General features: G+C 49.4%; 4 protein-coding genes across 7 annotated transcripts; 3 read left to right on the top strand and 1 right to left on the bottom strand.

The window, feature by feature from the left end:
• The first annotated feature begins 317 nt into the window (after positions 1–317).
• On the top strand, positions 318–8,055 carry TPP1 (tripeptidyl peptidase 1). The gene is made up of 13 exons (XM_004621216.2): positions 318–399; positions 535–606; positions 873–1,012; positions 3,072–3,222; positions 3,407–3,534; positions 3,693–3,871; positions 4,014–4,212; positions 4,359–4,547; positions 4,805–4,874; positions 5,321–5,441; positions 5,548–5,706; positions 5,877–6,002; positions 6,172–8,055. Exons 1-13 carry the CDS (start codon positions 356–358, stop codon positions 6,310–6,312), a joined length of 1,719 nt encoding a protein of 572 aa, XP_004621273.1. The 5' UTR covers positions 318–355; the 3' UTR covers positions 6,313–8,055.
• Positions 8,056–8,893: 838 nt separating this feature from the next.
• Positions 8,894–10,251, top strand: TAF10 (TATA-box binding protein associated factor 10). Of its 2 annotated transcripts, none has more exons than XR_008630672.1 (5): positions 8,894–9,151; positions 9,303–9,457; positions 9,651–9,715; positions 9,799–9,995; positions 10,072–10,251. XR_008630672.1 is itself a non-coding variant. In XM_055141774.1 (5 exons), exons 1-5 carry the CDS (start codon positions 8,920–8,922, stop codon positions 10,159–10,161), a joined length of 657 nt encoding a protein of 218 aa, XP_054997749.1. In that variant the 5' UTR covers positions 8,894–8,919; the 3' UTR covers positions 10,162–10,251. The 2 variants fall into 2 exon arrangements, 1 of the variants encoding a protein (XP_054997749.1); XM_055141774.1 differs by having other exon boundaries at positions 9,799–9,913.
• On the bottom strand, positions 10,222–17,062 carry ILK (integrin linked kinase). 3 transcript variants are annotated; one of them, XM_055141767.1, is made up of 13 exons: positions 16,955–17,062; positions 16,403–16,531; positions 13,283–13,448; positions 12,862–12,957; positions 12,592–12,688; positions 12,416–12,499; positions 12,234–12,319; positions 11,981–12,090; positions 11,429–11,556; positions 11,232–11,353; positions 11,037–11,136; positions 10,798–10,928; positions 10,222–10,617 (listed from the first exon to the last, which is right to left on the bottom strand). In XM_055141767.1, the coding sequence occupies exons 2-13, from the start codon at positions 16,489–16,491 to the stop codon at positions 10,468–10,470; spliced, it is 1,359 nt and encodes a 452-aa protein (XP_054997742.1). In that variant the 5' UTR covers positions 16,492–16,531; positions 16,955–17,062; the 3' UTR covers positions 10,222–10,467. The 3 variants fall into 3 exon arrangements, with proteins under 3 accessions (XP_054997742.1, XP_054997743.1, XP_012791082.1); XM_055141768.1 differs by having other exon boundaries at positions 16,403–16,538; positions 16,955–17,039; XM_012935628.2 differs by lacking the exon at positions 16,955–17,062 and having other exon boundaries at positions 16,403–16,550.
• Positions 17,038–20,916, top strand: RRP8 (ribosomal RNA processing 8). Its single transcript, XM_004621219.2, has 7 exons — positions 17,038–17,340; positions 18,098–18,455; positions 18,728–19,187; positions 19,282–19,411; positions 19,570–19,676; positions 19,756–19,852; positions 20,077–20,916. Exons 1-7 carry the CDS (start codon positions 17,110–17,112, stop codon positions 20,194–20,196), a joined length of 1,503 nt encoding a protein of 500 aa, XP_004621276.2. The 5' UTR covers positions 17,038–17,109; the 3' UTR covers positions 20,197–20,916.
• The last annotated feature ends 5,825 nt before the right edge of the window (positions 20,917–26,741 follow it).

The following is a 26,741-nucleotide window of genomic DNA, read 5'->3' as shown; positions in this document are numbered from 1 at the left end:
ACATCTGAGGTCTTTAGGGAGGTGTGAGTGGATACCAGAGCCCCCAAATAAAAGCTCCTTTGACAGGTCAGGCTCGCTCTCCTGCTTTGTCCCTGTAAATGCTCACCCAGTCCTGGGAGGCAGAGCACACGGACTCAAACAGTCTCTTAAACGAAGGCGCCTGGCCAGCTGGCTCTACGGAGAGCACACAGCTGGACGAGCCGGGGTCTGAGTCTAGGTCGGGACCCGGTGACCAGGCTGCGCTCCAGCGGGCTCCTGCACGCAGGGCCACCCACTGGAGGGCGGAGCCAGCGTACCCTCGGGCTTCTCGGCAGGAAGGCGGTGTGGGTGGAGGAGGCGCCTCGTGACCGGTCACATGACGGCTGAGCTGCAGAGAGGAGGAATGCGTCTCGGAGCGTGGTGAGAAATGAGGGGGCTTCGGAGCAGGAGATCCCATCGGAGGGAACACAGGTTGGAGGGTGGAAACACAGAGGCTTTTCCCTCTCGCTGAAAGCCCCCCTGTACGTCTCCTCCCCCCTCCCCCCCCCCCAACAGTTTTCTAGGGCTCCTTGCCCTCGTGGTCGCCAGCAAATGCAGTTACAGCCCGGAGCCTGACCAGAGGTGGATGTGAGTTGACGGAGTACTGACTGCCCCCTTCCCCCTTTCCCGGTGCCCTAAGTTGTATCACTGACCTGGGCCTGGCCTCCCCCACCCTCTGGCAGCTGCTGTACCCACGCTACAGTCTCTTTTCCAGCTTCCCGAGCTCGGTCCTCTCATGGGCCTCCTGCCAGTAACTGCTTCTGGGATCCCACTCAGAGTATCCCTGAACTTTCCCTGGCTAGTATTGCCCACCCCCACCTTAATGAAGGCGTGTTCCTGACCCCTGTCTGCAGGACCCCCCCAGGCTGGGTGCCTTTGGGCCGTGCAGCCCCGGAGGAAGAGCTGAGTCTCACCTTTGCCTTGAGACAACAGAACCTGGAAAGACTCACCGAGCTGGTGCAGGCTGTCTCGGACCCTGGCTCCCCTCAATACGGTGCCTGTGGGGACTGGGAGTGGGGTGTGGAATGTACTGGAGGGACACAGCTGGGCACCGGCCACAGATTGCTGCCCCTGGTGCTTTCAGTCCTTGACGAAGGGCTGCTTGATAAATGGCAGCGGTTCTCAGTGTGAAAAGGTGAAACAGGCTCAGGATCAGTTCAAACCCTGGCTACCCTGCCAGGTGTAGCTCTGGAGGTCCCCAAGCACCACTAGGGTGGCCCAGTTGGGCCTGGGTACCACAGGGCCCACCCAAGCAGCTTCACATTCCCAGGCGTGGCAACCAGCCCCATTGGCCAACTACCACGAGGAGTGACCCTGAATTCCCTAGGCACTGCTTAGGGGCCCTTCTCCCTAGATAAAGGGAATTGGAATGATATTGTTCAAAATTAACTCACATTTCTTACTCTGGAACTTCCCATCTGTGTTTATCAGCTAGAAACTAAAAAGTGGATGTGATTAAAGAGCTTGGACCCGGTAATCAGATCTGGATTCACATTCTGGTTCTGCTGCCCACCAACTGGCAGAAAAATAGGGAGGTAGCACCTGGTGCTCAGAGCAGAGTTTTTTACCTCCACTCTTAAGTTCTTTCCCTTTTCCTCTTCCATTCAGGCATTGAGATTTCCAGGGTTATTTTTGGTTGGATTTGGGTTTGGGTTTGGGGGCCACACCCAACAGTGCTCAGGATTTATTCTTGGCTCTCCTGTTGGGCTTTGGGGATAATACGTGGGTCCGTGGGTTGAACCCAGTCGGCTGTGCACAAGGCAAGCATCCTAGCTTCTGCACTACCTCTTCAGCCCTGCAATTTCCAGTTCTTAACCTTGGAGTGGGCCGCTTCTCACTATCACTTGTTGCTACCAACTCAGTTGCTTTTTTTGGTTTTGGCTTTTAAAAAATTTGGGTGGGAGAGTTGGCCATACCAAACTGCTAAGGGATTTTCCTGGCTCTGTGCTCAGGGATCACTCTCAAAAGTGCTCTGGGGACCATTTTTCTGTGCTGGTGATTAAACAGGGATTGGCGCTGTACAAGGCAAGCACCTTAACCTCTGTACTATCTCTTTGGTTTTATTTAAAGTTTAAAATTGGGGCCGAAGAGATAGTACAGAGGTTAGGACGCTTGCTTGACATGCAGCTGACCATGTTTCAGTCTCCATCATCGTACAGTTTCCTAAGTACTACTAGGAGCAATGCCTGAGCACAGAAACAGGAGGAGTAAGTCCTGAACACTGCCAGGCATGTCCCCATCCTGCAAACATATCAAATGAATTTTAAAATCCCCAAGTACGAGGAAATGAGCAGAATTAGATCTAATCTAATTCTGACTGAAGTTCAGACTGTAGATACTCAAAATGGAAAATTTTATTAACCATTTGTTTTTCACCATCGTGACAATGCTTGCTGTGGTGCAGCATTTACAACTTACTAGTTTTGGGGATAAATCTCTATTCCTGGCCAGGGTTTCCAAAACCTTTAGACTTTTCTTCCTTTGGCCTTCCAACTGTAGCCTGCACCTGCAACGCTTGTCTTTTTTCTAGAAAAGCCCTACCCAATCCTTCAAGATCCTGCTCTAAGCTCTCTGGAAAGTCTTTAGGGGAAGGGGGTGTGTGGCTTCCCAAATGACGCTTGGGGCTGGAGCGATAGCACAGCAGGTAGGGCGTTTGCCTTGCATGCAGCCGACTCGGGTTGATTGCCAGTATCCCATATGGTCCCCCGAGCACCGCCAGGAGTAATTCCTGAGTGAAAAGTAACCCCTGAGCATTGCCGGGTGTGACCCCCCCAAAAAAACAAAACAAAACAAAACAAGTGACACTTAGGAGACCTGGAAGTCCCTCCCAGCAATTCTTGCCAGCGCGGCTCTGTGTGGCGTTTAGGAGACAATTCCCAGCAGTAGAGGGGCAGCAGCAGTGGGGCACCACACCAAAGCATGAGCCTTAGCTCACATGCTGTCGCTTCATCCCTTTCTGGGAACATTTGATGTCTCTGGGTTGAGGTTCAAAAATGACCACTTGGAAAAGCAGTGAATGAATGAAGGCAAGAGCCTGTCCCGAATCTCTGCAGGAAAATACCTGACCCTGGAGGATGTGACTGAACTAGTGCAGCCATCGCCGCTGACCCTCCGCACGGTCCAAAAATGGCTCTTGGCGGCTGGAGCTCGACATTGCCACTCAGTGACCACGCAGGACTTTCTGACTTGCCGGCTGAGTGTCCGGTGAGAGGGAATGATGGCCCTGGAGAGGGAACGTGTCATTCCACCTGGGAGATGAGTCGTGCCAGTGGGAGGGAGCAAAGAGCTGCCTGGGGGCTTGTGGGCAAAGAGCTTATGCCTGGGGAGACCAGGAGGAGCTGTTCGGCGACGCCTTCTGACCTCCGTTCTCGGGTGTTTTGACCTCCAGAGAGGCAGAGTGGCTGCTTTCTGGGGCTGAATTTCACCACTATGTGGGAGGCCCTGCAGAGACTCACGCCATAAGATCCGCCCGCCCCTACCAGCTCCCGAAGGCCTTGAGGCCCCATGTGGACTTTGGTAACATTCACAGGGTTGGTGAGGGTTGGGGTAGGGGAGCCAGGGGTAGGGGAAAGTTAGATGTGGGGTGGGAGGTCTGTGGGACAGGGGCAGGGACAGTGGTGAGATGGGGGCTGAAGTGCAGAAGTTCTCTTCCTCAAATCTGTTCCTCTTCACAGTGGGAGGTTTGCATCGCTTCCCCCCCCTATCATCGCTGAGGCAACGCCCTGAGCCCCAAGTGGCAGGGACTTTTGGCTTCCATCTGGGTGTCACTCCATCTGTGATTCGAGAGCGATACAACTTGACAGCACAAGACGTGGGCTCTGGCACAACCAACAACAGTCAGGCCTGTGCCCAGGTGAGCCCAGGTTCTAGAAGCCTCACAGCTTCTTCGAGGTACCTGCCCCCACCTGGGGCTTGCCCCTAGCCTATGAGCTTCTCTGCTTTCCCCTTCACTGGCTGTGCCTCTGATTCCTTGTTTGCTCTCATTCCCTCTGCAGTTCCTGGAACAGTATTTCCATGAATCGGACCTGGCTGAGTTCATGCGCCTCTTCGGTGGGAAATTTGAGCACCAGGCCTCTGTAGCCCGAGTGGTCGGGAAACAGGGCCGGGGCCGCGCTGGGATCGAGGCCAGTCTGGATGTGGAGTACCTGATGAGTGCCGGGGCTAACATCTCTACCTGGGTCTACAGTAGCCCAGGTACTGTACAGCCCAGAGACTGGTGGTGGGAAGGGAGGTGGGGGGGGGGGTGCTTCCTGCTTCCTGATGGGAGTTCTGGGAGCTTGGGGGAGATCCTAAGAACTTCCAAACGATGACACTTGTGTTCCCCTTCAAAAATCATCCAGGCCGCCATGAGTCACAGGAGCCCTTCCTGCAGTGGCTCCTGGTGCTCAGCAACGAGACCACCCTGCCTCATGTGCACACCATTAGCTACGGCGACGATGAGGACTCCCTCAGCAGCGCCTACATCCAGCGTGTCAACACCGAGTTCCAGAAGGCTGCTGCTCGGGGCCTTACCCTGCTCTTCGCCTCAGGTGTGACTTAACTTCGTCACAGGTGTGACTTGACTTTGTGCTCTAAACTCCGTTACCCCTTCAGCTCTGAAGCTTTGTCCCCACAGTGTCCCCCGAACCCAACTTCTAACGCAATCTGAACTCAGTAGGGGTATGCTGACCTGACCTCTCAACTCTGACCTCTAGCCATAGGACTAATCCTGGAATTTCCTCTCTGACATCGGAACCTTGATCTCTGGCTGACTAAACAGAGAGCTAAAGCTTAGTCTCTCTCACAGGTGACAGTGGAGCTGGGTGTTGGTCTGTCTCTGGAAGACACCAGTTCCGTCCATCCTTCCCTGCCTCCAGGTAAGCACCTACCTCCCCACTTGCCTGCGACTGTCACAGCCTGTTTGTCTCCAACCCATGAGGTACGTTTGTGGCTCAGCCCTCAGCAAGCTGCTGAGGTTGCTGCATGCTCCTCTTCCTTCTCTTTCAGATCAGGGAAAATTAGATTAGATTAGATTAGATCATGAGTAGGAGACAGTGCTCAAGAGTGTTCCACCTACTCAGGGCCCAGGCATTTCGGTGGGAGAGATTTGGTGGGTGTGCATCAGGGCAATGTTGTCATGATCATCTTAGGTGTCGTAGTGAGTGCTTAAAACCTCAGTCTCCCCCCGCCCCCACCCCCCAAGTACAATCTTCCATACTGCTCTGGCTGTTTCAGCAAAACCCAGGCTGTATTCATCCACCCCCACACATATTGAAGATCTGCTGAGATGGCCTACAATCTGAGTGCTCCCTTCTGCCCCCAGCCCCTATGTCACCACGGTGGGAGGCACATCCTTCCAGAATCCCTTTCGAGTCACAAATGAGGTGGTTGACTATATCAGTGGTGGCGGCTTCAGCAATGTGTTCCCACGTCCTTCATATCAGGTACACATTTGTTTGTACACATGAAATGATGGGAGGTCAAGGGGAGATGGTGGGGGTCCCAGACTGCCGAGGAGGCTGCACGTGAGTACTCCATAATACCTTTCAGGAAGAAGCTGTAAATAAGTTCCTGAGTACCAGCCTCCAATTGCCACCATCCAGTTACTTCAATGCCAGCGGCCGTGCTTACCCAGATGTGGCAGCGCTCTCTGATGGCTACTGGGTGGTCAGCAATGGTGTGCCCATCCCATGGGTATCTGGCACTTCGGTAAGAATCAGTTTAATTCCTAACTGCCACTTAGGAACTATCCTGCCCCTCTAACCACCAAGACCCTGTGCAACTCTAAATCCAATGCCTCAGATACCTGTGAGCCTTTCAAATACTCCCTTTCAGCATCTCCCACTGACCCTGTCATCTCTTCTGCATCATACCCGCAGGCCTCTACGCCAGTGTTTGGAGGACTGCTCTCTCTGATAAATGAACACCGACTCCTCAGTGGCCGCCCCCCTCTTGGCTTTCTCAACCCCAGGCTGTACCAGCAGCGTGGGGAAGGACTGTTTGATGTGAGTGTGGCTGGGCTGTGGGGACGCCCTCCTGACGCCAGGGACTACTAAAATGAACTTGGCAGCAGTTCTTATGGGGTGATCCCTATGGGGTGGGAATACAGGCTTTGGGTGCGCTGTCTGTTCATTTTATCAACAGATCCAGATGTGATGTCCATCTTCTCCCTAGGTAACCCATGGGTGCCATGAGTCCTGTCTGAATGAAGAGGTGCAGGGTGAAGGTTTCTGCTCTGGTCCTGGGTGGGATCCTGTGACAGGCTGGGGAACACCCAACTTCCCGGCTCTGCTGAAGTCACTGGTCAACCCTTGATTCTATCCTGATGGGAGAATGAGCCTGTTCCTATCCTACAACTGGTGACTTGAATCTGCACTGAATGAAGCCCTACAGACTCCTCAATGTTCACTGCTGCCGACAGCTTCTATCCCTGACCCTGAAATGCTGTGAGGTTGGCATGACTCCCAGTCCTTTCCTCCACCACATACTCTTCTCCCTACACCTGTCTCATCTTCCCTCAGCAGCTGCTATAACCAGTACTGTTTGAGGACCCCCTTCCTCCCTCCTCTCTCCCTCATCTTTTCAACCAGGCTTTCCCAATGGGTTGTCCGTAATGTCTGTGTGTACTGTTTCACCTCATTTCTGCTCCCTAGTGCATTGCATTGATACCTCTGTTTTCACTTGCCTCATCTCTCTTGCCCTGCTTTTGAGAAACAGCAGCCTCTCTGTCACCAGTACACATTTCCAATCTTTGCTTTATGGGCTCTGTCAGTTTCCTACGTTCTCTCCTTCCTTACTTTCCAGGGCATACCTTTCCCCCTTAAATTCTCCTCTTCTCTTCTCTCTGCTTCATCAGTGAATCTTGGTATTTTATCCTTAGTAACTTTCTCCTAATTCTACCCGTCTCCCTCCAATCCACTAATTGCTGGCATCCACCAGCCATCACCACCTCACTAATTCAGACTAATACTGATTAATAATTGAAATGCAAGATGTGTGATACTCAGCACTTCTCTCTCATTTCCTTTTTTTTAATGGGAGAAGACAGTGCCAAGAAGAAAACCCAGGGCCTTACATATGCAAGGCAAATGCTCTACCACTAAATTACATCCCCAGCCTCAGCACTTCTCCTTTCTAACTTCAGAGGGTTATTTTTCATTTTTTCTTGTTGAATGATAACAGTGCTGCTTCTGATCAAGCCAGATACCCACCTCCAACCCCTGTCTTTAATCAGCAAGTCCTACTAGTTTTACATTTTACATGTCTTCACCCACAAGTCCTAAATGACCTAGAACTTACCTACTTTTTTCCATCTCTAATGCTACCTTTGTTTTATAGAAGACCTTTGCAAAAATTCTTCTAACTTCCTATCCTTCCCTAATCTTCTTTCATAATAAAATGCAAATCCTAGTAGGTAATTTGTTTACGACCCTTCAAAGCTAAGATTATTCATAAAATTCTGTATTTTTATCACGACTCATAGCCTGATCCCTTCCTTGCTATTTGTTCTGAAGTAACCTACTCTCGGCTTCCCCTCAACCTACGTTTCACTTTTGCTCAATATGGGCCCCTTTTAACACAGATGTGGGCCCTTGTGCCTGATTACTAGTGTTCAGGTATATAGTAGACAGCACCTCTTGTGAATCTTTTAGTTCCTTGAAGCTGAAAATACTAGAACTCCGAAACAAATCTATTTGATTTTTGGTTTTGATAGACTAAGAGAGAGTCTGGGCAAGTAAGCTTCTTGAGCTTCTCTTCTTCATCTGCCTCACAGCAGTCAAGGAATGATAAAATTAAACTGACAACCGTGCTTGACAACACTAGTAGATGAAAGATATTAGTTCCTGTCCTCCTTGCATTGGCACTGTCCTCCCTTGCACTGTCTACCTCTAGTTTTGTTAACGTGGTATTAAAATAGCCAGTTTACCTGTTTACCTCCCTTTCCAAGACCGTTGGTGCCTAGAAGACTGGATTCTGCCCTACTAAACTTTGTATTTCCAGGCCCTAACCTAGATTGGCAAAAAAGGAATTAAATGTTTGCTGTAGTGAATACCCCATTTCTCCACTTGCTGTGTTTTGCACGTTATTTGTGATGCAGACTGAAACATCTCCCTGCCCAGCTAATAGCACTGCGTGAGCCCTCCTTCTGCAGAACCTCACTTTTGTGGGCAGCTGGCAGGGAAAGGGGACTTTCCAACTCTGTAAGAAACCTTTAAAAGGCTAAATAAGGAACTAGAAATGCAGTGTAGGCAACCCTTGTTCCAGAGTATCCGCAGTTGTCTAAAGGAAGATTAAGTCCCAACCCCAAGGCAAGTTATTTAGGGATGAAGGAGGGGGCGGGGACGGGGTGGGGACAGAGCACACCCCTGGAACCTAGTGGTGTTCAGACCCACCCAAGGCTTCAGCTTGCAAGGCAAACCGCTGAGCTTAATCCCCGGCACTAAAGAAAGACTTTTAAATGGGAGTTGGGGAGGGAAGGATAGTTTGGGCCACAACCGGCTGTGCTCTGGGTTTGCTCCTGACTCTGTGCTCAGGGACCATACGTGGTGAGGGGGGGGATTCGAACCTGGATAGAATACCAGGTCGCCCGCGGTATTCTATCTCCGGCCCAAAGAGAGATTTAGACGAGGGCTCCCGATAGCAGAGGAGTTTCCTCCGTGTAAGAGGTTCCGATCGCGGCCGAACAGCCTGGGAACACGAAGGGGTGGGAGGTGGAATGTCCGCGACTTCTGCGGTTCACCAGAACCGAGTCCCCACCCTCCGATCTAAGTCATCTAATTGGCCAACACGCTACAAAAGGAGGTTGGAAGACTTAAGGGAAGGAGCGAACATGGCGGGGGCGGGGCGGTGACGTCACCGGCGGCGTGCGTCACGTGAGCGGAAGCGGAAGCGGCTCTGTTCGCCGCCTCGCCCACCGGCCCGATGAGCTGCAGCGGCTCCGGCGCGGACCCCGAGGCGGCGCCGGCGTCCGCCGCCTCGGCCCCGGGCACGGCGCCCGCGGTCTCGGCCCCCGCCGCGCTGCCCGCCGGCACCGCTGCGGAGAACAAGGCCAGCCCCGCGGGATCTGCGGGGGGCCCTGGGGCCGGAGCCGCGGCAGTGGGCACGGGAGCCGTGGCGGCGCGGGCCGGAGAGCCGGCCGAGCGGCGCGGGGCGGGTGAGGGCCGGGGCGGGGGCGGGGGTGAGGGTGGGGGCGGGGGCGGGCTGGGCCGGGCCAGCGGCCGGCGCGTGCGCAAGGGTCTCCGGCGGGGCGAGGGGGGCTCCCCGCCCCCCAGCGCCGCGGCTCACCCTGGCTGCTTCTCCTCCAGCTCCGGTGTCGGCGGGCGGCGCGGCGCCCCCGGAGGGGGCCATGTCTAACGGGGTCTACGTTCTGCCGAGCGCGGCCAACGGAGACGTGAAGCCGGTGGTCTCCAGCACTCCTCTGGTGGACTTCCTGATGCAGCTAGAGGATTACACACCAACGGTGGGCATCCCGCCCCCGTGAGCCGCCGGCCTCAGGCTTTTCGTCGAGCCACCAGGATTTCACGCACGCCCCCCCCCCCCCCCCCGTCCCCTCTTATTTGGGTCCCTCAGCCCAAGCCACCGGGAGCCTGAGGATGGCCCGGTGGCTTCCATATCCCCTGCCCCCAGCTGACGTGCTCCAATTGATTTCTCAGATCCCCGACGCCGTGACCGGTTACTACCTGAACCGCGCCGGCTTCGAGGCCTCTGACCCGCGCATGTGAGTAAACGCCGAGCCGGCAGGGCTGGTGTGTCTTTGTGGGGTCTCCCGCCCCCTCTCATAACAGTGTTTGTCCTCCCTAGAATTCGGCTCATCTCCCTCGCTGCCCAGAAATTCATCTCAGATATTGCCAACGATGCCCTACAGCACTGCAAAATGAAGGGCACAGCCTCTGGCAGCTCCCGAAGCAAGAGCAAGGTGTGCCCGGCGTTGGCTTCCTAATTAGCTCCCCCAGCTGTGGAGGCTTAACCTAACCCGGAACCCCGCGGGGCGGTGAAAGGTCTGTCCCGGTTGCCCACCTGGGAGTGAGAGCTTGGATTTCTGTGTTCACCCCATCCTCCTCCCTCTTCCCTCAGGACCGCAAGTACACTCTAACCATGGAGGACTTGACCCCTGCCCTCAGCGAGTATGGCATCAATGTGAAGAAGCCGCATTACTTCACCTGAGCCACCCAAGTTTAGCCTCCTAAATGTACTTGTTTGTCCCCTTGTCCCCACACAAGCCTGTTTTCATAATAAACTTTATTGTGACAGGCAGGGCTGATCCCTCCCGTGCAGGGAGACACCGTGTGGCAAGTGACAAAGCTCTGAGCTCAGCCCCTTTTGGGGCCACAGTGGTAGGGATGGGGGCAGGGAATGGGCCCCGTTGCTGGGGTAGTACCATGACTGAAGGCAGGGGATGCAATCAGAGGACTGCTGCTTTGGGGATGCAAATTCCCCTAACCGTGTCCTGACACCTCTAGAGGACAGGCCCTATTTGTCCTGCATCTTCTCCAGAATAGGCACGATCATGTCAAACTTGGGTCGCTTAGCTGGGTCTTCATTCATGCAGATCTTCATGAGCTTACAAACATGGGGGGAAATGCCTGGTGGGATAGTAGGCCGAAGGCCTTCCAGTGCCACCTGCAAATACAGAGGAAAACAAGGTGGGCCTCAGAACTTGGGTTTCATGTTGGAAGAGGCCTTCAGCCTTCACAGACAGAATTTCTGTAAATTTGCATGCAAGGGAGAAGAGCCCAGACATACATTTATTGGCCCCACCATCTCCATTTCCAACACAAATGTATGAACTTGTGCTCTCACCTTCATGCCAATCTCCATGTTGGAGAGGTCAGCAAAGGGCACCTCTCGTGTCACCAATTCCCACAGAAGCACTGCAAAACTCCACATATCTGCTGAGCGTCTGTTTGTGTCTTCGGGCTTCTTCTGCAGAGCTGAAGGGATTAGACTTAACATGTTCCAGGTGCCTCTCCTTATTGCCCCCTTACATTACTTCTAAGCTGCCCTTTCTCTTTAACTCTCAATACAATGCCCTCACTCACCTTCAGGGGCCACCCAAGCAGGGGCATACATGCGCCCAGGGCATTGGAAGGAGAACTTCACATCGGCCATGCTGATGCGAGCGGTCATGTCCTCATCAATCTGAGAAAGTAGATGTATGCAAGAAGGTAAGTCCTATCCTGTCTTAGGCAAAGAGCTTCTGGGGACCTGCGCCAAGAGTTAAACTGTGACCTCACCATTACACTCCGGCTGTTGAGTGCATGTCGTGGGATAAGGGGCTCAAGTGTGTGTAGGAAGGCCATGCCCCTTGCCATGTCCAATGCAAATTTCACAGCCTGGCTTTGGTCCACAACAAAATCTAGGAAGCAAGAGGTAGAGTTTGGAGAGGTTTACACTTCCCTTACCCCCAAAAGGTTCATTATCCCTTACTCACTGGTGCCCTCATGTAGTACATTGTACAGGGATCCATATGGCATCCAGTGTGTGATCAGAGTAGGGTGTGGAGCAGGTGGAGACTGACAGGCACCTAGCACTGGAAGCACATTTGGATGCGAGAAAATCCTGGGAAAGGGAGAGAGTATCCTTGGCTGTCACAGTGTAAAAGATCTCCCTCTGGGGGCTGGAGAGAAAGTATAAGGGTTAAGGCACAAGCCTGGCATGTACCTGACCCTGTTTCAAATCCCCGCACCATCAGTTTCCTGAGTGCCATAGGATACAGCCATGTACCCACCAGGTGTGACCCTGGAGGCCCCCAGCATTGCCAGGGTATATCAGGTAAACCTGGGTGCAGGGCCCAGAGAGCACCACCACCTCGGGCCCTCGCACTGAACCACTCCCTGGTTCAGCTGGGTGAGAATTGTCAGGAGGGCTCCGGGCCTTCACCACTTGGAGCCAGCACTCCCCACCCCCAAATAAAAGTACTCCCCCTAACTGCTAGAGTTTCTAGGATCCAGCAGATAGCTTCTAATTTAAGACTCTCTCCCACCTGAGGCGGGGACACTCCTCATTGAAATCCCTGCTCTTCCTTGTACTCCAGTCTCGAACCTTGAGCACCTTCACCACGATGTCGTTGCCCTGCCAGCGGCCCTTCCATAGCTGAAGGAAAGGGAAGAGTTAGGAGGGTCTAACTTAGGTCACCACTTTTTTGCCACTAACTGGAGAAAATATGTAAAAGGGGGCAGACCAGTCAGTAGTATGTAGGGGCTGAGGGAAGGAGGGGGACAGAGGGCAAGGGTCACCTCTCCAGAGTGGTTTTCGTTGAGCTTCGCCACAAAGTTGAGCTGTTTGAAGTCAATGCCGGAATGTTTGTTCAGAGTCCCATTTCCTGAGAGTGTGGGCAGGTCAGGTACCCAGCATCCCCTAATCCAGCCCAGGAGCCCAGGATTATTCCCTATTACCACCCTTCTGACGACTGACTCACGAGGCCGAGTGCGGGTGGTCCCCTTCCAGAATGTGTCCTTGTATGGAATACGAGTGAGATTCTGGCCCATCTTCTCTGCCCGCTCTATGAAAGAAACAAACAGTGTTGGCTTGAACTGTGGTATGAAGAGACGAAAGAGGAAGGGCAGGACAAAACCTAAGTTGTAGGGGACGGACCTCGGAGAAGCTCTCTTAAAGGTGGCTTGGCTTTGTCTACAGGCATTTCTCCATACTTGTTACAGATGCTGACGAGGGCCCCGCTAGCCACCAGGTCCTGGAATGGGAAGGTAGCAATAATGAGCTCCCTGCTTGGCAGTTACATAGATGTAGTTTACCTCCTGAGGTCATATATACACAATAGAACTCACAGGCAGGGTTGACTTCAAAGAGTTTCAAAATGTCCCACTGAGGTTCAGACTTTATTTTCCACCCACCCTGAGTTCTCACCTCTGCTACTTGATCTTGACCCCAAAAACAGGCATAGTGTAAAGGCACATTTCCATGTTCATTCACTGCATTGATGTCAGCTTTGTACTGCAGCAGCTGGTCCAACAGAAGAGGCAGAAGGCACAGTCAGTTCCAAATGAGAGCTAGGTGTTGAGGCACGTCTCCCTCGTGCCTTTTCTATAGTATATTAGAAGTGTATTACAATGATATACTTTTCTATAGTATAGTAGAAATATTACAGTGATACTTGTGTATATTAATGTGCACATAATGTACAATAATATACTGTCTAGTATTCAGTAACATTGTGTATATACAATAATTTATTTCTGCATAGCATTGTAAAGTAGTATATTACAATGCCTGCAACTCATGCACAGGCATGTATGTGATGGGGGAGGGGAGGGAGTGTCATACTTACCTTCTGTACAATATCACGGTGTCCATGACTGGCTGCCAGGTGCAGGGGAGTGTCATCCCCTCGGTTCATCACATTGATTCGTGCCCCCCGCATGATCAGCATCTCAACCACAGCTGAGCGACCCTCTCGGCAGGCCCAGTGCAAAGGGGAGAAGCCATGATCATCCCTTAGAAGAAGGGGCAATGGTCACTGAACTGAAGATGGGATGGGAGCAAAGGCTCTGATAGCCTGTGAGTAATGACTCTCCCCTAAAAAAATTTCAGGCTTGCTTCCTTACGCCAGCAACTCCAAAATATGTCTGATTTAGACCATCCCTGAGCTTCAAATCAACCAACTTACCACCTAAAATGCCAACAAGTCCATGATTCATCTCCATTTCACACCAGCCTTTCTTCCCGGCAGCCTCATAAATGGCAGCATTCTTTATCTGCTTTCCCCGTGCCTCTTTTTGCACCATCTGGTGCTCTGTCGGTCCTTTCTGTTTTTCAAGCACCTTATATTATCCCTCTCCTAATCGTACTTGTTACTGTAAAAATCTATGGACTATTGTCTATTAGATTTGAAGCTTCTAGAGAGAATGTACTGATACCAAGGATCCAGGGCATTTTAATGTGTATGATAGTGTATTTGGGGGAGAAGGTATTGTGGAAAGAAGGCTACAACTCATGAGAGAATAAATTATTGATTGGCGATAATACTGAAAAACAGATCTTGAAAGAAAATTAAAATGCTTTGGACATTTATAATGAAAAACCTGGTAAGTCATCAGTGTTAAAGGTGGATATAAATCACTACATAAAATAGGCTTCTTTATACTCACTGAAACTCTAAGCACAAAATAGAAAGCTACTTATTCTAACATTATAAAGTAAAAGAAGGTACAAAAAGCCCAAAAACCCAAAACCCAAAACTGAAAACACTTGGAAGGGAGTTGGGCCTGCGTGACAGCCTGGGGCCATAAAAGGAAATTCCCTCCAAGTCCAGGGAAGCCGATCCAAGGGGCGGAGCAAGGGGTGGGCCATAGTCTCTGCTGGCAGCCTCCGGATGCCTTAGTGCTGCGGTCACTTCCCGTGTGGGGGTTCTAGGCGGGGACCTAAAACTGATCAGGGAGTTTGTTACCCAGATGTCCCAGCAGTGGTTCAAAGCCGGGGGTTGTGTAGCCCTTCTGACTTCCCTCCACAGTAATGGTCATCTGCTTTCAGAGATAGCCAAAAACTTTTCCTGGGGTATGGTGTTACCCTCCCCTGCTTATCAGTTTTGCCTCCCTGCTCTTTTAATTTATGCACTGAGTAACCAGCCCGTGCAGTCCCTGTGACTCTGCAGAGTGGACCCGAGGGCACAAGTGGTAGGCAGGAAGGTTCTGCCCCTGGTCTGGCTACCCATCACCTCAGGGCCTTTAATCCCATGAGCTTGGGTCCCTAAAACAGCACCAGGGTCTTTCTGTCTCACTATCACTACCCCTTTACCTTTTGGCAGTAAATAATCTTCCTGCAGACCAACGGAACCTCTTCACCTAGCCTCTATAACCCCACCAAGAAAACAGCAATGGTTCTGTCTTTATCAGAACACGTTTTAAACAATTAACATGTAAGAACAAGGGACCCCAACTTCTAAAAGAGTAGTGTATAATTTAATAGGAACCAGTGACTCCTGGGCAAACATGAGGTCACCCTTGCCCCTCAAGCCCCCAAAACATAACTCTCCCACTTAAAAAAGGAAAATAAAATATATTAAAATTCACCCTAAATCAGTATCACTACCATTTGTCTTGCCTTCTGTCTAAAGCAATCTTCTGGAAGTTGTCTACATTCACTCATTATTTTTCATCCCATTTAATCTGCCACAGTTCTGATGCCTACAGGCAGGCATTCTGACTGATTCTGGGCCTCTGATATTCAATATAGCTCCGTAAATAAAAGAAATCTAGTATAGTCTGGTTTCTTCACCAGCTTTCTCTGAAAGGGTACTCCACAAGGATCAAGTATACCCTTAACTGTAGATTTAATGGTCATTTTGAAAATGCTCCAAGTTCTTTGGCCTCTCACACAACCTATACTATTGTTTGCCACTCCCCCTCCGTTCACTTATCTTAAGCTTTACTGACATATTTTCCTGTTTTTCCTTAAATCTTCACTTGCTTTTCTTATTCTGCAGCCTTCTCATTTCCTGCCCTCCACTTATTGTTTCCTATATCTTACTGTATATAGATATAGATAGCATATAGGTGTTATCTATATGCTAGTAACTCCCTAGTCTGTGTCTCCATCTCATGTTTTTTCTGAGATCCAAATTGGCATATGAACAACCTACTGACATTTTCATCTCACTGAAAGTGAAGTATTGTCACTTCAAAATGTCCAGAATGGAACGCATAATCCCCACACTAATCTCATGTCCATCTCAGTGGAAGGAAATCAGCAACTAACCATGAAGCAGCCATCACTTCACATGCAAAGTCTCACCAATTTTTTATTCTAAAGAGTTCTGGAATCTGATCGCTTTTTTTTTTTTCCTTTTTCCACCTGTCTCTATTCTAGTCCAGGTCTAGACTAGACTTGACATTTCTGGAATGCACCAGGCATTTGCCTCTCTCCACATCACCGCCTGCTCCCCACAAAACATCCAAGATAACACTTAAAAGTGGGCAGTAACAATCTGATTTCATGGCTTTAAACCCTTGTTCTTAGAATAAAGACTTTGTTAGAGCCTAAATAGCCTTGCACGATCTGGCTGACCCTAGCTGAACTTTCCCGACTGATTTCCTGCACTTGCAGCTAATGCTTCAACACACAGAAGTTCAGAGTTTTTTTTCTTTTTGATCTTCCGGCCATATGAAACTCTAGACAACTTCCTCCGCTTGCTTCCTCGCTTTTTGCCGGTGCAATTCACTAGGTCTGGAAAGCGCCTTAAAGCCTCGGCTACTGAAACTTACACAGCAGTCTGGAGCCCGCTCAAACACAGCATGCTCCGTGGAGACCCTCTGCCCCCCACCGGCTGTGCTTAGCACTTGTCACACGGTACAGGAAAAGCCAGCCGCCCCCATCAGACGTGAGCAGCCCCGCACGGCGGAGAGGCGCGTGTGTCGGCCCTGCCTCTCACCCACCAGCCACCTCTGCTCACCCCTGGTTGAGGTCGTTCTCCGTGTTGTCCAGCCACAAGCGTACGGCAACCGCATTGCCCTCCCGGCACTGAGTGAAAATGTCGTCCATAGCAGCGTCCCAGCACTGAGTCCCCTAGAAGGGGGGAAGCCTGGGGACTGGAGGAATCCAGGCAAGAGGGATGAGTCCCACGCTCTTGGCGCCTGGAGACGTGTTTCCGCTGGGGCTAGGGGACGGGGCGCCCGCTCCCTGGCGTTGATCTGGGGAGGAGTTCGAGATAGCGGGATGATCCCGACTGTGCCTCGGGGTGCAAGGGAAAGGTGGCCCGGCTGAGTTAGGGGGTGGCTAGGAGGTAGTAGCTCTTGAAGGGATGTCAGCGAGCAAGCACCGAGCCCCAACCCGCGGACAGGGCTGGGGGAGGGGAAAGTTCACGCGCCCTTACCCCCCTGGAAGGGGTGACTAGGGGGTCCTTTGCCCGGCCAGCCCTCCTTCCCTCCTCGGACCTCAGGCTCAGAGGTGACGGGCTGGCAGGTCCCGAGTCTTGGGGAGGGGGCGCGAGGGCGCCTGCACTCACCGGGACTCGGGCTGGAGGAGTCTTCTCCGGGGGAACTCCCGTCCGGCCGCGCCCGCTGCCCGGCCCCGCCCCTGGCCGTCTCCGGCCAGCGCGGGCCTCCTTCGCTCCCCCCGCCCTCCTCCCTTGCCCGTCTAGCCCTCCAGCGGCGAAACTCAATGGTTTTCGGCACCGCTCTAGCCGCCCGGATTTTTTCAATCGTTGGTTTCCGGCTCCCGGTGGTTCGTCGCCCGCGGTTCCCAGGGACGCGCTTTGCACGTGGAGCGGCGTGTGGCGCCCACCTGGCCCGCATGTTTGAGGAACCAGAATGGGCCGAGGAGGTCCCCGAAGCCGCGCGTCTCGGGCCTGTGGTCACGCGGCCTCAGCCCGCGACGGCCTCTCCCGTCAAGGTGAGTTGCCACTCGCGCACGCCGAGTGCTTGTCTGTGAGAGACAGTGGGTGAGGAGAAGTTTTTGAAGGAGGATCGCCCGGAAGCTGGAGACGGGCTTTACATTTTTTCAAGTGGGAGAGCGGCTGGGACTGATCCCTTTAGACGTGTATTTTGTGAAGGTCTGTGGTTGGCGGTGTGAAGATGGGCCGGAGCGCGCAACAGTGAATGATAGTGAAGGGAACGGGTACTGAGCACCTTCTGAGTGAGTGCCCGAGCTCCGACCACGCTGGAGAATCTCGACTCCAAAGGCTCCCCGGAGCATAGACTTTTTATCTTTAAGCCCTTTCTGATACTTTCTCAAACTTCCTACCCTTCAGTTAAGCTCCAGCATGGAACTGCCTGCCTGCTTTATTCCCTTTTCTTCTTTCCCTCACCTCTGGCTACAATCCAAGTCCCTGACCCCCCTGAAGTCGATCTCCTGCAGCTTGTTTTGCCCAGGAAGAGAGCTTGAACACACAGGTGTGGTCCTGTCACTCTTATTAGTCAACTGGAGGTAGAAGCCTGAGTAGACCCCAGCTATGGTTCAAGTGGTAGAGCGCATGCTTAGCATGTATGATGCCTTGAGTTGGGTCCCTGACCCTGCCCGCATCTCTGGACTGAGAACCACTTGGGTGGTCCCATATATCCAGGGTGTGGCCCAGCACTGTCAGGAGTGACCCTTTATGATCCCAGGCCTAGTCCATTCACTTTGCTCTTGTTCTTTGCTTTTTTCCCAGGGCTCCAGGCGCCGACAGCTCTTGGCCACATTACGGGCCCTGAAGGCTGCATCTCTCCCCCAGCAGACCCCCAGTGTGTCTTGTAGTGACTCTGAGGAAGAAGAGAAGGTGGGAAAGAATAAGAAACGCAAAAAAAATGCCCTGTGTGCCAGTGCCTCGACTGCAATTGTGAAGAGGAAAAAGAAACATCAAAAACAGGGCCCACCTGACAGGGACACTGAGGAAGAGGAAGTGGAAAGAAAGAAGTGTCGCAAAAGTGCTCTTGGCAGTGATTCTGCTGAAAAGAAGAAAAAGAGGAAATATCAGGGAGAACCCCTGTCAAACCCAATCCAGCAGCTAGATAATGTTAACCAAACAGGTATGTACATATGGGGAACAAGGGTGAGATGGGAGGCTGATTTTATTTATATACATATACACACACACAGACATATATGTATGTATGACTGTATATATATGTATATACATACACATATGTATATGTAATAGAGGTTACCTGCCAACTTTAGGTTTGCAGTTAAGCAATAAGAAATATTTTCAGTCTGTCTGTCAAGGATGGGATTATGACTGGATGGCTTGTCTCTAAATTGAGATTTGTCCCAATTAGGAATCCCATTTCCCTCCCTGCAGGACCCAAAGCTTGTGAAAGTAGTGCTACAAGTGACGCGTCCACATTCAAACCAAACCCTGAGATCTCTTCCCCTAATCCACCCCACACTTTGAGTCGCAAGCAGTGGCGGAACCGGCAGAAGAACAAGCGTAGACAGAAAAACAAGTTTCGACCCCCTCAGCCGACTGACCAGACTTCGGCCACAGCTCCCACAGTGCAGACAGAGGTGCCTCCTGTCCCCAATCCAGACAGCCAGGATGCTCGGGCGGGAGCTCTGCGAGCCCGTATGACACAGAGGCTAGATGGTGCCCGATTTCGATACCTCAATGAACAGTTATACTCAAAGCCCAGTAGTGCTGCCCAAAGCCTTTTTCAAGAAGACCCTGAGGCCTTTCTTCTCTACCACCGAGGCTACCAGAATCAAGTCAAGAAGTGGCCACTGCATCCTGTGGACCGCATTGCCAAAGATCTCCGCCAAAGGTGAATGGAAGTTGGGTGCTTATGAAAAGCATCATGGGTCAGGCATGGACTTAGAGCAGACAATGAATGATTGATCCTTCCTTTCCATTATTAGGCCTGCTTCCCTTGTGGTGGCTGATTTTGGCTGTGGAGACTGCCGCCTGGCTTCTAGTGTCCGGAATCCTGTTCATTGCTTTGACTTGGCCTCTCTGGATCCCAGAGTTACTGTGTGTGACATGGCTGAGGTAATGCCCTCAATTATGATTCTGACCTATGTTCAGGTCCCAGCATTCCATCCTCCCTCCCCACCTGCCATCCTGATGTCCAGCCCTAGCACTTAGGATTGTTTTTTTCCTTTTTTAAAAAAGCCTTTTATTTTTTTTCCCCCTTTCACCTTCTATAGGTTCCTCTGGAGGATGAGTCTGTAGATGTGGCTGTGTTCTGTCTTTCATTGATGGGAACCAACATCAGGGACTTCCTAGAAGAGGCAAATCGAGTGCTGAAGCCAGGGTATGTGTCCTTAAGGCACAGATATATGTATATTTGTGCCAGTAAGTCTGCATTTACACAGAACTTTCATCCTTCTTAGGGGTCTCCTGAAAGTGGCTGAAGTCAGCAGCCGCTTTGAAGATGTTCGGGCCTTTCTGGGGGCTGTGACCAAACTGGGTTTTAAGATCATCTTCAAGGTGAGGGCCCCTGACACCTGTCCCTATTTTTGTCATATGTGTGGCCTTTTTATATGGTAATTGTGTTTGGAAGAAGGTTTAGCACAGGTAAAGACATTTGTTCCATGAATGCACAACCCAGGGAAGAGCCCTGGGAAACTTTCTGAGCAAGGGTGGGTCAGGGATGGAGATTTTGAAGAGTTGGAATAAGGATTTGAAACTCATTGAGTCTTTTCTCTCCCTAGGATTTGACCAACAGTTACTTCTTCTTGTTTGATTTTCAAAAGACTGGACCTCCTCGGGTAGGGCCCAAAGCACAACTCTCAGGCCTGAAGCTTCAGCCATGTCTCTATAAGCGTAGGTGACCTCTGGAACCCCCATGGAAGGGGAGGCACATATTGAACTCTAGTCTCAGAGCACTGAAGACTATACAGACAGGCTGAAACAGGACCTACTACAACCCTTCCTCCTGGAAGCATCGTGATAAAAACTCTTGACTCAACTCTGCTCAGGTGATGGATTATTGGTTGCTCTGAAGACCTCTTGGTTCAAGCTAGATAAAGTATATGGAGTTTATTCCATGAATGCAGGCAGGGTATCTTAGAATCCCAGATTCCAGCCCTCTTCTGATCTACCTATAGATCAGTTTTCAGTAGATTCAGCTTTTTAACTTCTTTTTAGGCCTTCAAGGCCTCAAACAGGTAGCTGTTGCTTCTTGTCTGTGGAGTAGCTAGTAGCCCACTAATATCTTGACTCACATCTGCACTATCCCTGTTTTGAAGTCTTGTTTTCCCCTATCTTCATTTTCTTTAGAGCCTTATGGTCCACAACACTCCTGTCTACACCTTTTGGCCTATAGGGCTCTGGTATAGCTAAGATCACGGGTCATAAAATCAAGTAGGTAGGCCTGGATTCAAATCCTGACTTGCCACTTACTGCTGCATCATTTAGTCTCTGAATATCCCATTCCTCATTTGGAAAAATGGTGAAATTCCTGTCTTGGAATTGTTATGTATGTTAACTGGGTATATCTATTCCAGAGCTTGGAATATAGGAGGTACTCAATAAACTTACCATGACTAGTATATGTTGCAAGTCTTATTCTCTACCTTCCTTTGGTATAGAGGTTGATGGGTAAATGAATTTGATGACTGAAAAGGACCTTGGGAGAGCGCACGACAGTCTTTTTAAAAGGCTTATTTTATGGGCTACTAAGAGATTCTACTTACATTTTGTAAGCAGGTAGTAAGTGTAGTACAAGGTAGTAAGGGAGCTGGGTCTCTGTAAATAACTGGTTACCAGGATGTTGGTGGGATATTGGGCTATTCATTAATAAAAGGATCTGCCTTGCAATGGGCTTCAATAAGCATGTCCTAGGAAAATTTTAGGTAAGAAGGACTAGTGCTGGAAGAACATGAACAGAATATTGGGTCCTGAGCCTTTTCCAAAAGGTATCTGCCATGGGCTTAAATGTAAAAAACAGGATGTTTTCTGCCTATTTCCAAGATCAAAACCGAGTTACCACTGGAGTATAGGCTCCAAAGCTCTGAGCCAGTTTAATGCCTCCAATAAGAGGATGTAGGTTTTGAGGCAACTTCTAGGCAAGGGCACCTTTAGAAGCTAAATGGTGGACTCACATCCAACCACCTCTGCCACATAAGCACATCTACCAGCCTTGTTCCAGAGACTCATAAATAAACTTAAAGAGATCAGTTAGTCGCAAAAATTTCTGACACCTGTTTCCAGCTAAGACCTCCAGGGAGATCTTAGAAGGGGCAGGCTAGCTCCTGCTCTAAACCCCAGCAGCCACTCCCACACTCTAAAGCCGCTGCCATACCTCCAGCTGGGCCCTACCAGCTCAGGACAGCACCACGGAGAACCTAATGTACCCCAAACTCCAAACCCCAGGTACACAGGTCATTGTGGATGAGAACTCCAGATCTTATTGGGTTCCAGATGGGCTATCTCTCCCCCAAGTCCCCATATGTGAAGACCCAACAGCCACACCTAGTTAAATATTTAACTGCCCAGTTAAATATTCTGGATTTTTTTGGAGCATGCGACCATATTCACAACATGTCCAAAATCTACAACACTGACACCCCAGTGGTAGAACACCAGATTGGATGGGGTGTATAGCAGTGTTGACTAGCAAAAATATTAACATGGAAGGATTAACTTAGCAACAACAGCTTAGTAAATCTTCAGATGAGGGCTTAATGTCCCCATGATACAACAGTTTTCACAAATTTTCTCCTACAGAAATATTTTTTTATCATTCTGTTAGCCATTTAATGGTAATAAGCAACATAAAATAAATTATTGTTTATTGCTACAGGGACAGGCTTGAAGAGTGGTTGGGAAAATGGAGACAGTGGTGAAAGGAATATTGTATATTGAATGCCTGTAACAAATCACGAACAACTTTGTAAACGATAGTTTTTAAGTGGAGGAAAGAAATTGAACTGTGAACCAACCTGCAGATTCTGTTTGGTAACTTTGCAAATGGCTCTTATCTCTGCTGCATCCGTCCAATTGGCAAAGTCATACACTTCCAAACATTCTAGTTGGTTCCAACTCCTCAATTTCAAAAACAATTAATTTTTCATCTGCATTCTTAAAGTAGTATATGAAGAGTGCAACTTCCTATAAATACTGCATTTGACTGCTTTGTGTTTTAGGCTAAAGTCTTCTCAATTGTAACTTTATATTTGCAGAGCTTATCACTGGCAATTCATCTAAGGAAATGGAAGGGTTGACAGGGTCCAGGTGAGTGGGATTGATGAGAGTAGAGGTGTTGCAGGAACCCAGGCACTGGAATAGTGACACTGGAGAAGGAGGACAGCAGAATTTCAGTAAGTAGGATTGGTGGAATATTGAGGGTTAGTGAGAGGAATCTGAAGTTTGAATTGGATAAGCTGGTGTTGCTCTTCAAAACATTGGGTTTTAAATACCTAATAGATGCTTATTTGAGGGGCTGGGGCGATAGCACAATGGAGAGAGCATTTGCGTTGCACATAGTCAACATGGGTTCGATCCCCAGCATCCCATGTGGTCCCCTGAGCACCGCCTGGAGTGATTCCTGAGTGCAGAGCCAGGAGTAATCCCTGAGCATCTCCGGATGTGACCCAAAAAGAAAGAGAGAGAGAGATGCTTATTTTCAAATTGGAGTGTAAAAATACCTGGAGAAATCTGTGCTGATTTGAGAATCAGCCATCTAGAAGCCTTAATTAAAGAGATAAGAATAGATAAAATGAGCCAGGAGAGATACTACAGAGATTAAAGACACGTGCCTTGCTTATGGCCCTCCCTAGCTTGACCTCCAGCACTTCATAGTCTCCTGAGCAGCTCTGAGCATTGCTCAACCTCTTCCCTCCTAAAAAGGGAAAAAAAAAAAGATAAACAGAAGAAAAACACACTATAGAATGCTAAGGAAGAGGGAAATAAACCAGTGATGAAATGAGATTATGCCAGAGATGAAGGAGTTAAACCATGTTGAACATGGAAGGAATGGGGAGGTGGTCAGCTGGCAAATGTTGCTGAGATGTCTAAGATGAGAGATAAGTCACATTGCAGTAGGGTGAAGATTGCTGAGTAATGTTGAGTGTCTGAATGTATAGTGATGTTGTTCGTGAGTTGTAAGGCCTAATAGCCCAATTGTATGGTTATCTCTGCCTGCTCAGGAATCTAAGTGTAACTGTGAAAAAGATGAAGAGTGAGGAGCCATCCAGACTGGAACCTTGCAGTTGAAAACAAAAGTGCTCAAAGGTGTTTCAGACCATTCCCTAGTAAGTAATTGCTGTCCTGTAGCATAGAATTTTGTAGAACAGATAAACTGAAGATAGGAGTAGGTTGTTGCACTTAACAGTAACTGAACTAAGGACCAGAAAGGGTAGAGGACTATAGTCAGAAATTGGAATGCTTAATTATTAGTATTGGAAGCAGTGTATTTCTGAGTGATAGCAAGTCCAGAGAGTGGCCATACGAATGAGTGCCTGAAAGATGTGTAAGGAAGGATGCCTTGATACTGGTTGATAGACTGAGGGCTCAAATATTCAGGGGAGGGGTGGTCTGCACAGACTCTGAAATTCTATAGGAAAGTGGTAGAACTTGACAGTGAAGCAGTTACCAGCCTCAGGTATAGGGATAGATCCTGGGAGAAAAAGACTTGATCTTTTTCTAATGTAAGTTGGAAAAGAGAGGGGTGGGAGATGGCACAGCCTTCTAAAGCGACTTCTGTTTGGGGGTGAGTGGAGCTTTCTACTATACCACCAAGATAAAATACCCTGACAGCCTTTTCCAGCTTATCAGGATTCACTGGGAATTTGGGGAAAAATGACTATTGTAAGTCCATGGGATTGGAACAAAAAGGCAAACCACAAAGTCCAAGGAATCTGGGAGGAGCAGGGCTTCTTATTGTAATATACACATCACTTTTTGTAACCTTATATCAGTGTTCTTCAAATGTTACTTGTGTTCCTAGATCTTGATTCATCTTCCCAGTTTTCTCTTTTTTGAGGGATAGAAGAAAAAGGACGGAGCATTGCTCTTATGTTGGTATTCAAAGGATCATGTAACATCAGAGATTGAACCTGCGGTTCCAGCGTGCAAAGCATATGACCTGGCACAATGAGTTCCCTCCCTGACTTTTCTTTCCTGTTTGTTTGTTTTTTTTTGAGGTGGGGGGCAGTTGTTTTTGTTTGGGGGTCATACCCAACAATGCTCAGGAGTTAATCTTGTCTCTAAACTCAGGAATCTCTCTTGGCAGTGCTTGGGGGACCATATGGGTGCTGGAGATAGAACCTGGTCAGCCATTGCAAGGTAAACTCCCTACCTGATGAACTCTCCTACGGCCCTCTTTTCTGTTTTCTTATGCACAGCAGGACAGTGGAACTCCCTTACAAGTTGGATTCTCCTTTAGACTATTATGTTTCCAGTTGCCTGAGTATTTTTTTTTTTGGTTTTTGGGTCACACCCGATGATGCACAGGGGTTATTCCTGGCTCTTCACTCAGGAATTACCCCTGGCGGTGCTCAGGGGACCATATGGGATGCTGGGATTAGAACCCGGGTCGGCCGCGTGCAAGGCAAATGCCCTACCCGCTGTGCTATCGCTCCAGCCCCTGCCTGAGTATTTTGTCTAGTAATTTCTACTAATTTCTCACTCAAGCCTTAGATTCCCCCTAACTCAGCCCATCTCCCATACTGGGTCACCCTGATTCTGAAAGCAGGATTCTCCTGAATCTGAACTGGTCCTCCCTGCTCCATCATTAACTCCAGGATGAGCTCTTTCTTGTTCAGTTCATGACTGGGCTTCAGTGTTCAATGTTGTGAGCCTTCTCTAAAGAGATCATGGTATATATTTCCTAAAGGACCAGTAAAGCAGTTATTTCAGGAAGAGTGAGATTAGTTAATGGAACAATTTGAGAAGAGATTAAGAAGGAGAGGCGAGAATAGAAAGAGGTAAATAGGAGTAGGAAGGAGTTGTGAAATGAAGTAGTTCTCAAACTTCAAGGTGACTATGACCTCCTAGAAAGTGGATCTAGGCATAAAAATGACTGAGAGAAGGGGTTAGAGTTTTGAGGAGAGAAGAATGTAAGTATTGTTTCTAGGAGTATGCAAGGGAACAAGTAAACTAGAGAAATAGAGTATGATTGCTCATAGTATTAATAGCACAATTAAGGATCAAGTTTATAAAGAGAATAGGATGAGAAGAGACTGATACAAGATTATTTTTTTAAAGAGCTTGTTCCTGCATGATAGTATAGCTGGATTCTCAGAATTCACCCTTTTCTTTTAGTGGGACTGGTTTTTGTCTTTTTCTTACCCCAGGTATAATTGGGGCTCATTGGGACCACTTTGAAAAGCTTGGAGTGTTTGTTTCTAGGGTGAGGGAATGATGAGCCTGAAGTCTGGATCTGTCCTAGAACTATAAAGGGCAAAGAAGCACTCACTGTTTCAGTGGTGGAACCGGGTCCATGCTGTTTCATACTTTTCCATTGGCCTCTATTCCCAGAACTTGCATGAAAAATGATTCATGAGTGTGTTCTGTGTACCTCGCAAGAGAAAGAGATTGGGGGTGGGGAAATATGGGTGCTTGCAGTTCTTTTTAGTAGGATATTTGAATAGGCAAGAAGACCTCAGCACAAAGAAGCTAAAAATCTGCTACATGTATGAGAAGGGAGTTGCAGGAGACTGCCCCAACTAGAACTGCATCAGCCAGTTTCAAGGGAACAGCAGAGATGCCCTCTTTAAATATTTGCCAGGTCCATAGAGCATGGAACCACCTACTCAACAAGAACTGTTTTATACCAGCAGCTACTGGGTGGAGAGGGGAAAAGAGCATAGAGCATACAAATTATTTCCCTCCCCCGATGCAGGCTCCTTAAGTGGGGCAGAGCTGGAAAGGAGGAAATGTTTAAAGCTACAGCATGCAGAATTAGACATTCTAATTACTTGATTGAGATTCTGTTTTATATCTTAAAGTGATCGTAAAACTGTTAACTAAAAGTGAATTAAAGTTACAGGCTTGCTGCAAACTTTTCATAGCAACAAGGGTATCCTCAAATGAAAAATGCTTCAATTGGTGGTGAGAGACAAGAATGAAGTTGAATTTGGATCGCAATCTATGCTCATGCTTGCTCAGCATCCCTTTCAGAGGTTTGTTCCTCTGTAGTTAATGGTGTGTTCCAGTTTTTGTTTCAGTAACGCAGTCCAAAGGGAACACAGTTCCAAAAGAAGCAGCATGATCTTGGCAGAGACACAGTTCAGCTCCCAACACCCTACCATTCACAGAATTGCACAAAGCCCTTTACAACTTTTTGTAGACAGAATCCCCTAACTAGAGTTTGTTTTCCCCAGGTTGCCCTTCCCACGACAACTTCAAATTGACCACCTGCTTCTTGGATATT

The sequence above is a fragment of the Sorex araneus genome, chromosome 6 (assembly GCF_027595985.1).
Source record: "Sorex araneus isolate mSorAra2 chromosome 6, mSorAra2.pri, whole genome shotgun sequence".
In the NCBI taxonomy this organism is placed as follows: Eukaryota; Metazoa; Chordata; class Mammalia; order Eulipotyphla; family Soricidae; genus Sorex; species Sorex araneus.
This window is presented reverse-complemented; position numbering and strand designations above follow the sequence as displayed.